General features: G+C 41.9%; 1 protein-coding gene across 2 annotated transcripts in view; it reads left to right on the top strand.

The window, feature by feature from the left end:
* Window positions 1-14,402, top strand: part of LOC120873524 (dynamin binding protein) — a 112,728-nt gene that overhangs the window by 89,351 nt on the left and 8,975 nt on the right. For both annotated transcript variants that reach the window (XM_040254207.1, XM_040254208.1), the window contains 7 exons: window positions 36-135; window positions 5,155-5,302; window positions 5,866-5,883; window positions 6,249-6,448; window positions 7,976-8,106; window positions 9,166-9,270; window positions 13,426-13,554. In XM_040254207.1, the coding sequence (XP_040110141.1) occupies window positions 36-135; window positions 5,155-5,302; window positions 5,866-5,883; window positions 6,249-6,448; window positions 7,976-8,106; window positions 9,166-9,270; window positions 13,426-13,554 (831 nt within the window). The remainder of the gene's footprint in view (window positions 1-35; window positions 136-5,154; window positions 5,303-5,865; window positions 5,884-6,248; window positions 6,449-7,975; window positions 8,107-9,165; window positions 9,271-13,425; window positions 13,555-14,402) is intronic.

Genomic DNA, 14,402 nt, shown 5'->3' with positions numbered 1-14,402 from the left:
TTTCTATGCATCTTTGTTTTGTTTTCCTTTCTCAGATACCAAACATTGATTTTGAGGGACTTTTTGGAAATATGCAGATGGTGATTAAGGTCTCAAAACAATTATTGACGGATCTGGAAATCAGCGATAACATAGGTATGAGCCCCTGTTGTTATTTCAGAAACAGGTTTTTGTTTTTGTTTTTGTTTTTGTTTTGCAGGAGACAGAGGAGAAGAGCACTGGTATTTAACAGTTTTACTAGGAAAATGAAGTTTTAGTTACTTAGTTCCAAGGTTATTTGGTCTACTTTCTGGTGATATAGGATGCTTGCAATAGAAGAAATTTTTGTTGTTATATCGTGTGATATTTTTCAGATTGACAATTGCAGTCTTTTAGTGGGTCATGAGATCATTTTAGGACCCAGTAACTCCGTGGGTTTATCTCACAGCTAAGGAACCAATCACATTTAGATAAACCCCAGTATTACAGTAGGCTGCTGGCAGATTCGTCCAACTTTGTGCAGGAAGAAGACATTGTCTTTGTTATTCTGGTCAGGAACAAATGTGCCATCTGCCTAGGAGGGGGAATCTGTCTCTCTCCTCCAAGGCTTTCTTTTATACAGACATCCTTGGGAATCTAATCTGGAATAAGGACTGTCTCAAATCACGTAGAAGTGCCATGGAGAAGCGATCGTCAAAAGGTTGCCTTTCTTTATCTTTACCCGTATTAATAAAGAAATCTACTGAACGATTTCTTTAAAAAAATTAATGCCCAGTATACATATATATTTCCAATAAAATAGAAAATATCAGAATGCACTGTAACTAATAACTACAGGTTTTGAAATTTTTATTTCAGTTCCATATATGTGTCCACTGCGTCATGATTTAAAATGTGTTTATTCACGTGGGTCATTGTCAAAAATGTTTGGAAAACAATTGTCTATTTCTTATAAACAAGGGAATTGTGTTAGTTATCTATTGCCGTGAAACAAATTATACTAAAATTTAGTGCCTTAAAACAGAAACAGGTCACATTTCCTTTGGTTCAGGAATCTGGGAGTGGCTTAGCTAGGTGATTCTGGCTCTGGGTCTCTCATGAGGTTGGAGTCGAGCTGTTACCTGGGCCGCCAGCATCTGGGGCTCAATCAAGGATCTGGTCCCAAAAGTTCACTCAGATCCTCAGTCCTCAGTTCCTTGCCATGTAGGCCTCTTCATTTTCATGACGGTGGCAGCTCGCTTTCCCCAAACTGTGTGATCCAAGAGAGAGAGGAGGCTTGAGATGGGAGCCAGTGTCTTCTATAACCTGGTCTCAGATGTGACACACTATTGCTTCTGCCATATTTTACTTGTCATACAGACCAGCTCTGGTACCATGTGGGAGGGGACTTCCTATCACTTTGGCATTTTATTAGAATCAAAGTGACACAATGCTACCATAGTTCTAGCCATCCCACTACACACATCACAACATCCAACAGAAGGAAAAAGTGACCCTGTGTCATTTAAGGATAAGCGGACCTTTCCAGAGCCCCCTCACTGGAATTCTCTCTCTTTTTCATTGGCCAGAACTGGTCACGTGCGTGTGCCTACATAGATCACTAGAGAGGGGAATGGGCTCATGATGTTGACTTAAGCTAGGTGGTGTTGACCTGACCTATAAGAATGGTCGGGGCTCTGCCCTCCTGCAGAAAAGGGTGGTGGCTGTGGGATGGTAGGTGATAGTGCAGCTTGGTTAATGTTTCTCCAGGGTTTATTGTATTCCACACACCCTTTCAAGATATGTTGAGCTTGACTGCACTTGTTCCCTACAACAGCCCTGTGAGGTTAACCTGCTATTAATCTTAGTTTACAGGTGAGGAAACTGAGACCTTGGCAGGGGAGTAATCTGCCCAGGGTCACATGGCTAGTCCTCTGTCGGACTGACATTCCAACTCAGGTCTTTCCTGTTGTCTCTGCATATGCTGTTGGCCTCTGTACAGAACAGCTGCTTATGTATTAATAGTACTTCATGGAATGGCAAGAGAAACTGAAGCCTGGGATCCTGCCTTCAGCCTCACTGGAGAGGCCAGAGGTCAGGAAAGTTGAGGAAGGAGACGCACACGTTGACTGGAGGAAGCCAGGGCGACCCCATTTTTATAGAATGATATTATTACCTGTATATTATGACAACACTAAAAGAAGAAATGAAAACAGAATGTCCATAATCTCACCCCGTACGATTTTAGCCATTTTATTTCTCCCCTTCCCCTCTTGCCCCAAGACACCAGGAATTTAGGTGGCAGACTGAGATGAGCTGAAGGCACGCAGAGGATGGGGGAGGAGAGGGCCTGGGAACCAAAGGGCTTAGGGCCTGAGAAGAGGGTTAGCTTTACAAGCAGGGACAGTGTGCAGTGACCATGATATACAGTAGGCGAAACTGAGGCTGAATGAGCGCGCCAGGCTGGGGGGCTTCAGTCTTGGTCAACAGGAGGCCAGACAATGCACTCAGGGGGAATTAATAAAGGACAAGGTTTTGCATATCTGATAAGGGAAGGTTCTGGAAAGTCAGGGAAGGCAAATTAAAGCATTGTTCAGCCACTTGCAAAGGGCAGATTGACTTGAATTGCATAAGCAGTGTTTTATTTTTCTTAAGTTTATTTTAATATGTAGTATATATTTTGATATATAAATATATATTTTAAGTGTAACTTTTAGTGTATTCACATGGCATAAAATTTGAAAGGTACAAAGAACTGCTTAATGAAAACTCGATCTGTCCCTGCCACTTAGCTCTTCTCAACCAGAAACAACTAATGTTACTAGTTTTCTTATATCTCCTTTTGGAGATTCGTAACAGAACTTACATATGTATTTTCTCTACCCTGGTCCCCCATCCCCGTTTAAAAAAAATTTTAGATAAACAGTAGCATACTATTCTGGAGAAGGCAGTGGCACCCCACTCCAGTACTCTTGCCTGGAAAATCCCATGGAGGGAGCCTGGAAGGCTGCAGTCCATGGGGTCGCTGAGGGTTGGACACAGCTGAGCGACTTCACTTTCACTTTTCACTTTCATGCATTGGAGAAGGAAATGGCAACCCACTCCAGTGTTCTTGCCTGGAGAATCCCAGGGACGGGGGAGCCTGGTGGGCTGCCGTCTGTGGGGTCGCACAGAGTCGGACACGACTGAAGTGACTTAGCAGCAGCAGCAGCATACTATTCAAACTGCTCTGCAGTATGCTTGACTCCCCTTTTAAAAGTATGCCTCCCAAGCAGTTTTTAATCACCTAGGAATAGAAATGAAAAAAGTATACAGTGGATAATGTGGTGAAATTCCAAGGTAATCCAGGATGCTGGAGAAAGCATCTTTGAATTGTAAGCCTGACTGGAGAAGAATTCTAGTACAGGCAGGACTAGAGGGTCCACAGGCAAGGAGAGAATAGTCGGTGTTCAGGGCTTGGATGACTTAGAACATGAGGAGGTTGAGATGAGAAAGAAGTACCAGGAGACTCTGAATATCTGGTAATATGTAAGGACCTGGCTTTTAATTATTTTAAACATGTCCCACAGAAAGAAAGATATTTTACAGAACAGCCAGGATCCACGTCTGTGTGTGTCTGTCTGTGCTTACTTTTACTGTGTCCAGTGTTTTCTGTTCGTTTCTGTTCCATTCTGTTTCCTCAGATATGTGTTGACCGTACCCATAAAGTAAAGTCCGTGACCTATTCATGGGTTGTGGCCTAAGTTTGAAAAGACACTGTAAGTTAAGGCATGGCTTTGCTAGGTTGCAGTTGATGTAGAAGAGTCACAATTGGGGAGGTTGGAAACCCTTGAATGGAGGAGTGTGCAGAGTCACGGGTGTCAGCACGAAGGTTCTAGCAGTGCTGGGTCGGGGTAGGCGGGTGGAGGATACGAGGGGAAGAAGCCAGGCAAATATCAGCTGGTGAAACTGAATGGAGACACTGGTGGCTCAGGGTCTCCACGGTGGCCCTGAAGGTCAAGAGGAAGCAGCCCCACTCTAACTCCTGGGCCCTTGAGGCACAGGGTTAGACTAAGGCTGCCAGTGGGACAGCAGCGCCAGTGTGATGTGTGTGGACATAGGCAAGGCTCTTGGAGGAAGGACCTATCATTAAGGAAACAGATTTCATTTAAATAAAAAGTGCTCGGCATGAGAATAGGGAATTCCATGGGACATAACATGCAGGAAACAGAGGTGACCTTGTAGAGAGCGATGGGGCTCCCTGAGGGAGTGGCTCATGCCCAGAGCAGCTGGGAGAGAGAGGTGCTTGTAGGGGAAGCAGTAAGTAGGCCCAAATGTTGAGGGAGAAGCCCAAGAGTGAGAGGACATTGTCTTTTGGAGAGCAGTGCAAGCTGAAGAAGGAAGGAGCAGGTTCTCAGAGAGGGAAGAGGGGCAAGAGGAAGGGTTTTAACAAATCAGGGAGTCTGCATGCTCAGGCAGCTGCTCCAGGTGTGACTGCTCTGTGGAAGTGTGTTTAGGAACTGTTCCTTTGCCCAACTGGTGTAGACTGCGGGGGGACGGGGGCGGGGGTCTGTGGGTAGATTTCAAGGGGACCGCCAACTTGGATAGAAGTTTATAACAAAAATGTAGCACTGATTTAAGATATGATTGTAGGGAACAGTGACTTTCCCACCACTAAAGTCACATGCTCGTATCCCATTTTGTTGTTGCAGGTATCTCGAAATCCCAGGAACAACCCATGTTACCAGTTTCTTATGTCACTCATCATACTTGAAATTACGGGGTGTTCGATTCATTGCTGTGTTTTGCTATTCAGTGTTTTATAAAGAAGTACATATATTACTATTTCATAGATTCAGGGAGTTTTATATTATGGATATTTTAATATAATTGTCATTTATAGTCCTTGTATTTAATTTATGCACAAAGAAAAGATTAGAAGCTGCTGCCATAGAAGGATCTCTTTATCTCTGTGGAGATTTGGGGCTTTGGGAGCTAAGAGGTCTTTATAGGTTCTGATCACATGACTATGTAGAGAGTACTTGATTACTCTGCCTGACTGAAAAGGGACTGAAGGCTGTTCAAGTTATTACCGGGAAACAGCTTCTGGTTTAAGGGATAAGATTATCTGGTATTAAAGCTTGGTTATATACCTTCCATTTAGGATGCTGAGAAGAGAGTTACTAAAAACACTCTGTGTTTGTGTATATTCCATAGGACCTGTGTTTCTTGATCACCGAGATGAGCTTGAAGGAACATACAAGGTTTACTGCCAGAATCATGATGAGGCCATCTCATTGCTGGAAATCTATGAGAAGGATGAGAAGATCCAGAAGCATCTTCAGGACTCCTTGGCAGATCTTAAGTAGGAGTTTTGAGCACTTCATTCCATCATAGCTCTTTAGTTCTGCCTGTTGGAAGTCACTCCCATGTCTCTCTAGACTTCTTATGACATCTATGAATCTATCATATTTTAAATATAAGCGATACATCTTTGGAGATCCTTCTGTGTAACTTGCCCTTTTCCTGTTCTGTATCATGGAAATCTTAAGTAGCTTCCTGCTTGTAGTTATATCCGTTAAAATCAGTTTTATTTATAATACAAGGTCAGCGTTTTCAGGTAAGAAGCTGCTAGGAAGATAGTTTGGTCTTCTTGACCATTGTGAGAGTCTCATGTCTTAGGGAGACAGGTTGTGAGGATGTAATATGTGTCTGAATAGGTCAGAGTGAAGTTAGGGGCTCACTGACTTTTTTAATAGACTAGAAATGCCACCATAAACATTCACAGTTCCCCTTTTATCTCGTGTGTTTTGTCTGCCCAGCTAATAGGCATTAGTTGGACTAATATGTTCTGGGAGGAATGTGAAAATCAGCATCAGTATTTTCTCTAATCAGCTGTTTCTTCTTTTCACGCTCACTGCCTTATAGGAGCCTGTACAACGAATGGTGAGTTCCTGCCCCCTTTTTGTTTTCTTCTTTCATAGACAGAAGCTAGAGGTCAAGGCAGGTCTAGAGGTAGACCTACCTTGCTGTATTTTCCTCCATAGCACTTACCACCAAATGACACTTTGTATAATGTTGGTTTGGTTATTGTCTGCCTCTTCCTACCAGGCAGGGACTCTTTCGGTTCACTGCTAAATCCACAGCACCTAGAACACTGCCTGATATTTGTTAGGTGCCCGGTAAATGTGAATGAATGAAGTTGGGAAGTAGGGTGAGAGAACGGAGCTGTATTAGGAACAACAAATACTGGCTACAGGCCCGGTGTTATTGACAGTTGACCAGAGTCTCTGTTTTCCCTTCTCTTGTAGGGGATGCACAAATTATATTAACCTGGGCTCCTTCCTCATCAAACCAGTGCAGAGAGTAATGCGTTACCCATTGCTGCTGATGGAGTTATTGAATTCCACCCCTGAATCCCACCCAGATAAAGTGCCTTTAACCAATGCAGTCCTTGCAGTCAAGGAAATCAACGTTAACATTAATGAGTATAAACGTCGAAAGGACCTGGGTAAGAAAAGCATACTTGCTGAAAAGGAGGCACGCCCTTGAGAATGTTCTCCTGAAAAGAATTAATTACTAAACCAGAGGTGGACAGGCAGATGGTAGGTAGTAGGGCTGTGGTGAAGAAATGATAATAGAATTTGGGGAAAATGAGATCATGAAAGAAAGAAAGCAATGATGATAATAAAAGCACAGCCATGCATGTTGGAAATAAGGCATCTGTGACAAAGCTTATAGCAATGAGTCTTTCCCAGGAGATAGGAAGACCGTTAGAGAATGGCTGATCAGGACAGTTCCTCCAAGCTGAGTGACTGCCTTCTCATCTCACTGAAGGGAATCCCTTTTGGTCCATTCTTGCATCTCTTGGCTCTGCATGTTTGCTTCCACTTAAGCTAGAAGTTTCTTGTCTTCTTTCAGAAAACCCCAGTTTGCCCACCTCTCTGGCCCTATCAGTCCTGCCTCTGGTCTGAGCCCCTCCCCTCACCCCTAAAACTGTGCGGTCAGTTAACAAACCACCCACTCTTTCTTTATGATAGAGGACAAATTGAACCATGTCTTCTCTCTTGTGAAATCTCTTGTCAAAACTTTGATTTTGAATACTCAATGAGTATAGCGTGGTGACCATGCTATAATAAACTGGTTTATCACTCATATCCTCAAAGAATCTATAATGTAGCCTCTCTGCCTGTCTCTCCACTATTCTGTGTATTTATCTAAAATCATTTCCCCCTCTTGCTTCAGCTGTGTCACCCATGTTTATGTGTAATGTTGGCTGTGGCTGTTAAAGCCCTCTGGCCATCGAGCCCTTTGTCTTGGTTCATATCTCGTCATATAATGTCATCTTCATCTCCTACAACAGTTAAGTGTGCTTTTCTCTGCCACCCAGACTTCCCTTGCTACCCTTCTACTGTTATTTCTGGGGTTTTCTGCAGACTGACTGATGTATGACACACAGTCAGACAACTCCTGCATAGCATTTCACTGTGTGAAATGATTGGATATAAATATCTCATTTGTGTATGAGACCATTTAAGGTGGGCAGGTACTGTTACTGTCTTCATCTTATTGGAAAGGAAAATGAGGCTCAAAGAAATTAAGTGAATTATTTAAGGCCACACTCTTTTTTTTGGCCATGGCTCACAGCTTACAGGACCTTAGTTCCCTGACTAAGGATTGAACCTGGGCCCTGGCAGTGAAAGTGCATAGTCCTAACCACTGGACTATCAGGGAGTTCCCTAAGGCCACACCTTGATGAAGTGACAGACCCAGGCATTGAACTCAGAGGTTGCCTTGATTCCAGATCTTAGGTTTTTTACCTTGCACCTCCGCGACCTTCCTTCATTGTCTCTAATCTTCTCCAGTCTCTGTGTATCCGATCTGTCCATAAATGGTGATTTGGATTAATATTTTGTGGGCTCAGTCATAAGCTCATTGAAAATAAGCATAGCTCTAGTTTGGGTTGTTAGTCTTGTTTGTAGTCTATCCATGCTTGGAAGAGGGCTTTCTCCACTCACCAGTTTGACTCACTCCCCAGTTCTCAAGTACCGAAAGGGTGATGAAGATAGCCTCATGGAGAAAATTTCTAAACTGAACATCCACTCCATCATCAAGAAATCCAACCGGGTTAGCAGTCATCTGAAGCATCTCACTGGCTTTGCTCCACAGGTGAGGTTACTGCCCTTGAAGGTTCAGTGTGTCTTTGGCTGCTTTTCAGGGCTCCACAGGGCAGCCTACATGGTGTGAATTGGTAAGATTCCCCTCTTAGTATCCTCTTGGTGTTTGCTAGCTGGTAGATAAAACATCCTGCAGCTACTGTTTGTTTATTTGGCTGCCTTGGGTCTTAGTTGTGCCATGTGGGATCTAGTTTCCTGCCAGAAATTGAACCCAGGCCTCCTGCATTGGGAGCATGGAGTCTTAGCCACTGGACCATCAGGGAAGTTCCTCTACTGTTTATTTAAATCTACTGCCCCCCGCAACCCTCCGTCTGAGCCTTAAGCTGCTTACAACATGTACAAAGACAAATCAGGAAGCCAAATCTGTCACCATGTAAGAGTTATCATGGTTTTAGACACCCATAAGGAGTTTATCATCTGTTTGGGGAGACAAAATTGTGGACATGTGAGGGTAGAAGGGATTTAGGAGATAACCTAGTTCAATGCCATACGTCACATTTAAGGAAATGTAAAGTCTAAAATCTGAGTGACTTGTAAAACAGCCACAGAGAAGATCCAAAGTCTCCAAACTTCATGTGCTGAACCATGTGAATGTGATTACAGTCAGTGGAAAATACCAACTAAAGAATTAGTTGCTAAGCTTTGCAGTTTGATCTCTACACAGTGTGTTACTTAAGTAAACAGGAGCTCCGTGAGAGTGAGCTTCATGTTGGCAAGATTTAATCTGAGCTTTAAAGGAGATGGGCAGGTTTGGCATAAGGGAGAGGGAGGGCAAACCTGGCCAGTCAGCAGCACCAGTGAAGCCAACAGCCTGACCAGCAGGGGGTTTTTGTCAGGAACAGAGTGGGGTTGGGTGGAGACAGGCTTGCCTGTGTATACGCAGAAGCTCTGTGAAAGCCTGGAGTAGTGCTTAAATCCAATTTCCATATGATTCAGAAACATCAAAGGCTTAAAATTTAAACAAAAGATGTGCTTAAGAAAGATGCATTTCTAGTAAAATCAACTCAGGGAGAGTCCAGATTTGCTAACAGCACTTACTTATTTTGAACAGATTAAAGATGAAGTATTTGAAGAAACAGAGAAAAATTTCCGAATGCAAGAAAGATTAATCAAATCTTTTATCCGAGACCTGTCTCTCTACCTCCAGCACATCCGGGTGAGTAAAGACCTTGCTCTTGTTAGAACTGCTGACAGTGTAATTCCAGCCGTTCTCTATTCATCCAGCATATTGCTTAACAAACGTGGAATAACCTGGACTCAAATGACCATTATACCATGACAAGCTTTTTATTGGGATTCTTGCAGATTATTTAAAAGTTAAGCATCAGAAGATCAGCACGGTTGTATTCATAGTAAGGGGACCTAGCTCTTTCCTTCTTCTCTTTCAGTCTTCACCCTTTTTTCCCTGTTTCCCATATCCAGTTATATAAGAAGCACTCATTATAGTTCATTTTGTCAGAATCACTTTGAAGATCAAATAGTAAGAGAATGGTTCCTATGAGGAGGGGCATACTTCCTAATAATCATATTCATCTACAACTATCTGTGGGCCTCTAAGGCTGTTAGAGCCATGAATACGTCTAGAGAGTTGGAAGAACTTAGGAGATCATGGAGGCCCCAGTCTTCCTTGCCTGAGGCAGGGCTTCCTTCATGAAGTCAGATCCAGGACTTTCTCTTAATATCTGTAATTTCTCTGCTGATTTAATAGGAATTAGGGCTTCCCTGGTAGCTCAGCTGGTAAGGATCCACCTGCAATGCAAGAGACCCTGGTTCGATTCCTGGGTCAAGAAGATCCGCTGGAGATTTAATAGAATAGTGTTTAAATAAATATACCATATACCCCTGTCCCTCACACAGGAAAATCTCATACTGTGAAGTAATTTCCTTTAAAAGAGATCCTCTGCTTTTTAAAAAAATTATTTTTTCTTATTATTATCATTTTTTAACTAAGTAAAATGGTGCAGAATTCAAAAACTGCCAAAGGAATGTTGTCGTTCAGGTCCTAAGTCGTGGCCAACTTTTTGTGACCCCGTAGACTGAAGCAGACCAGGCTTTACTGTCTATCACTATCTCTCAGAGTTTGCTCAAATTCATGTCCATTGAGTTGGTGATGCTATCCAACCATCTCATCCTCTGCTGCTTTCTTTTCCCTTTGCGTTTAGTCTTTGCCAGCATCAGGGTCTTTCCCAGCATCAAGGTCTTTCCCAGTGAGTCAGCTCTTCACATCTGGTGGCCAGAGTATTGGCATTTCAGCTTCAGCATCAGTCCTTCCAGTGAATACTCAGGATTGGTTTCCTTTAGGATTGACTGGTTTGATCTCCTTGCTGTCCAAAGAACTCTGAAGAGTCTTATCCATTACTAAGTTCAAAAACACCAGTTCTTTGGCACTCAGCCTTCTCTATGGTCCAGCTCTCACATCTGTACATGACTACTGGAAAAGCCATTGCTTTGACTGTGTGGACCTTTGTTGGCAAAGTGATATCTGTGCTTTTTAATACACTGTCTAGGTTTGTCATAGCTATTCTTCCAGGAGCAAACATCTTTTAATTTTGTGGCTGCAGTCACTGTCCACAGTGATTTTGGAGCCCTAGAAAATAAAATCTGCCACTACTTTTCCCCATCTATTTGCCATGAAGTGATGGGACCAGATGCCATCATCTTCATTTTCTGAATGTTGAGTTTTAAGGAAACTTCCACTCTCAAGGGGCTCTTTAGTTCCTGTTCACTCTCTGCCATTCGTGTGGTAATGTCTGCATTTCTGAGGTTGATGATATTTCTCCCAGCAGTCTTGATTCCAGCTTGTGATTCATCTAGCCCACATTGTGCATAATTACTCTGCATATAAGTTAAATAGGCAGGGTGACAGTATATAGCCTTGATGTACCCCCTTTCCCAATTTTGAACCAGTCCATTGTTCCATGCCTGGTTTTAACTGTTGCTTCTTGACTTGCATATAGGTTTCTCAGGAGACAGGTAAGGTGGTCTGGTATTCCCATCTCTTTAAGAATTTTCCAGTTTGTTGTGATCCACACAGTCAAAGACTTGAGCATAGTCAATGAAGCAGAAGTAGATGTTTTTCTGAAATTCTCTTACTTTTTCTATGATGGTATGGATGTTGGCAATTTGATCTCTGGTTCCTCTGACTTTTCTAAATTCAGCTTGCACATCTGGAAGTTCTCGGTTCACATGCTGTTGACTTAAGTCATTATATTTCTTTTTCTGTGATTTGAGTGTACTTGAGGGCATTTCTGTTATTTATTTATCATTAGTTACCTACTAATCATTAGTTATCTATTGCAGTATACTTGCTTCACAGTGTTGTGTTCATTTCCCCTGTACAGCAAAGTAACTCAGCCACACGTAGATGTGTGTCCCCTCCTCCTTGGATTTCGTTCCCATTTAGGTCACCACAGAGCTTTGAGTACAGTTCCCTGACTGTATACAGTCAGTTCTCATTAGTTATCTGTTTTATACATAGTAGTATATGTATGTAAATCCCATTCTCCTTCCCAGCTTGGTATTCAGACATTTGTTCTCTACATCTGTGTCTCTATTTCTTCTTTACAAATCAATTCATCTATACCATTTTTCTAGATTCCACATATATGTGTTAATATATGATATTTGTTTTTCAGTTTTTTACTTATTTCACTGTGTTTGGAGGAAATGGCAACCCACTCCAGTATTCCTGCCTGGAGAATCCCCATGGAAAGAGGAGCCTGGTGGGCTACAGTCCATGGGGTCACAAAGAGTCAGATATGACTGAGTGACTAAGCACACTCCATATGGATAGTCTCTAGGTCCATCCATGTCTCTGCACATGACAGTTTTGTTCCCGTTCATGGCTGAGTAAGATAATAATATTCCATTGTGTGTTTTCATACACCACATCTTTTTTATCATTCCTCTGTTGGTGGATATTTAGGTTATTTCCATGTTCCAGCTATTGTAAATAGTGGGACAATGAATACACAAATCGTATGTATCTTTTTGAATTATGGTTTTCTCTGAGAATATGCCCAAGAATGGGATTCATGGGTCATATAGTAATTCTGGTTTTAGTCTTTTAAAGAACCTCCATACTATTCTCTTGGGCTTCCCTGGTAGCTCAGATGATAGAGAATCTGCCTGCAGTGCAGGACACCTGGGTTTGATCCCTGGGTTGGGAAGATCCCCTGGATAAGGGAATGACTACCCACTCCAGTATTCTTGCCTGGAGAATTCCATGGAGAGAAGAGCTTGGCAGGCTACAGTCTACAGGGTGGGAAAAAGTCCGACACACTGAGTGACTAACACTTTCATACTGTTCTTAACAGTGGCTGTATCAATGTACATTCTGGGGGCACTTATTTATTGATTTAATGTTCTTTTCTTATTGACTTACAGTACTTTTGTATATGTTGGAGGAAATAGCCTTTTATTTGAGATGATGGTTTACAAATATCACACACACACACACACCCCACACCCCCAGTTTGTTGACTTTTGAATTTGCTTAAGATTTTTTTTGTGTAGAGGAGTTTTATTTTTGTGTAATCTAATAAAACTTTTATGGCTTCTTCATTCCGTGTCATACTTTACAAGGTCTTTTCCATTCCAAGGTAATTTTTAAAAGATCTCTTATGTTTCAGTACTTTTATCATTTTATATTAAAGTCCTAAATCTAGCTGAAATTTACATTAGCACATAAGGTTTGAGGTAGGAATCCAGCTTTTTGCTTTTTATCTAGTTGTCATTAGCATTTATTGAGTAATCCCCACTTTTTTATATGCTTCCTACATTTCTTTTAAATAGCAAACTCTCCTTATTTTAAAATTGTGATTAAGGGGTCTTCCCTGGCAGTCCAGTGATTAAGACTGTGTGTCTATTGCAGAGGGTATGAGTTCCATCTCTAATTGAGGAACTAAGATTCTGCATGCTGCAGAGCATGGCCAAAAAAAAGAATAAAAATTGGATTAAGTAAAGATTGGGGCTAAAAAAAAAAAGATCGGGGCTTATAAGACTTTTCAGGAGCACACTGGCTTAAAGTGAGAGATTTGACCAAGAGTATTTCCCTTGCCTTAGGACTCTTCCCTACAGTTCCTCTAATTTTGTTGTCTCCCTATTGACCATTTCCCCCCCCCATGCTTTCTAAATACATAGCAAGTGTACACCAGAGCCGCCAGGTCTTAAAAGGCTTGTCTCCATAGCAGTGGGTGATAGCCCTTGGACGGGCAGGTCAGTTTGGTTCTGACTGCTAACTGCTATCTCGGGTGGATGATGGAAGCCGGAAGTTCTGTCTGGTCTTACCCATGTTTGTACCTGGCCACAGGAATCGGCATGTGTGAAGGTGGTGGCTGCCGTGAGCATGTGGGATGTGTGCATGGAGAAGGGACACAGAGACTTGGAACAGTTCGAGAGGGTGCATCGCTACATCAGTGACCAGCTCTTCACAAACTTTGTAAGTGACTCTTCAGCCCACTCTTCTTGCATTGACCCTTTTCCCAGGGTTCTCTCTAAGATCCGGCTCTTGGCGAAGTTCATGCAGTAGAGACATGCTTCCATGGACCAGGAGTCCCAGTGCCCTTTAGTTAAATTCATAGCAGGATTTTATATTCAGAATGTGGCTTTCAGTCAGCTAAAAGGACAGGTAGGACCTGCATATATGCAAAGAGATTTTTTTTTATAGCTGGTGATCAGCCCAATTTCAGGGGACAAAGGAAAACTAGGAAATTTAATCTGGTATCACTGTTGATAACTGACCAAAAGAAAACAACTAAAGGATTAATGATTTTAAAAGGAATATTCTGGCACAGTTAATAGTTTAACAAGTAGATCTTTGAAATGGCACAAACTACTTTATAAAGACTACTAAATGTCAGATTGCTTGGGAAACTCTAAATGGAGAGAGAGAGATATCCTGAGTAGAAATGAATGGGCTTTGATAGTATCTTGGAGGTCTCTGGATGCTTGAGGCTAAGAAAAGATGATAGTTGGAAAGCTTACAGGTATTCTGACAGCATCTTAGTAAAAATTTACTAAGTACCTATTTATGTTCTTTTTGTATCCATATTGCACCCTTGATATCTATCCCTTTAGAATTAGACAAAAATCTTTGAAAAGTGAAAACAATTATTAAGTAGTTATGAGTAGAAGATATGATGGGTGTGTGAAAGTTTCTGTACCCCAGATTTATGTAACAACTAAATCTTTTTATTTTTTATTGAATTATGGTTGACTTACAGTATTGTGTTAATTACTTCTATACAGGAAAGTGACTCAGTTTTATATGTGTGTGTGTGTATATTT

Source organism: Oryx dammah, unplaced genomic scaffold (assembly GCF_014754425.2).
Source record: "Oryx dammah isolate SB20612 unplaced genomic scaffold, SCBI_Odam_1.1 HiC_scaffold_14, whole genome shotgun sequence".
Taxonomy (NCBI): domain Eukaryota; kingdom Metazoa; phylum Chordata; class Mammalia; order Artiodactyla; family Bovidae; genus Oryx; species Oryx dammah.
This window is presented reverse-complemented; position numbering and strand designations above follow the sequence as displayed.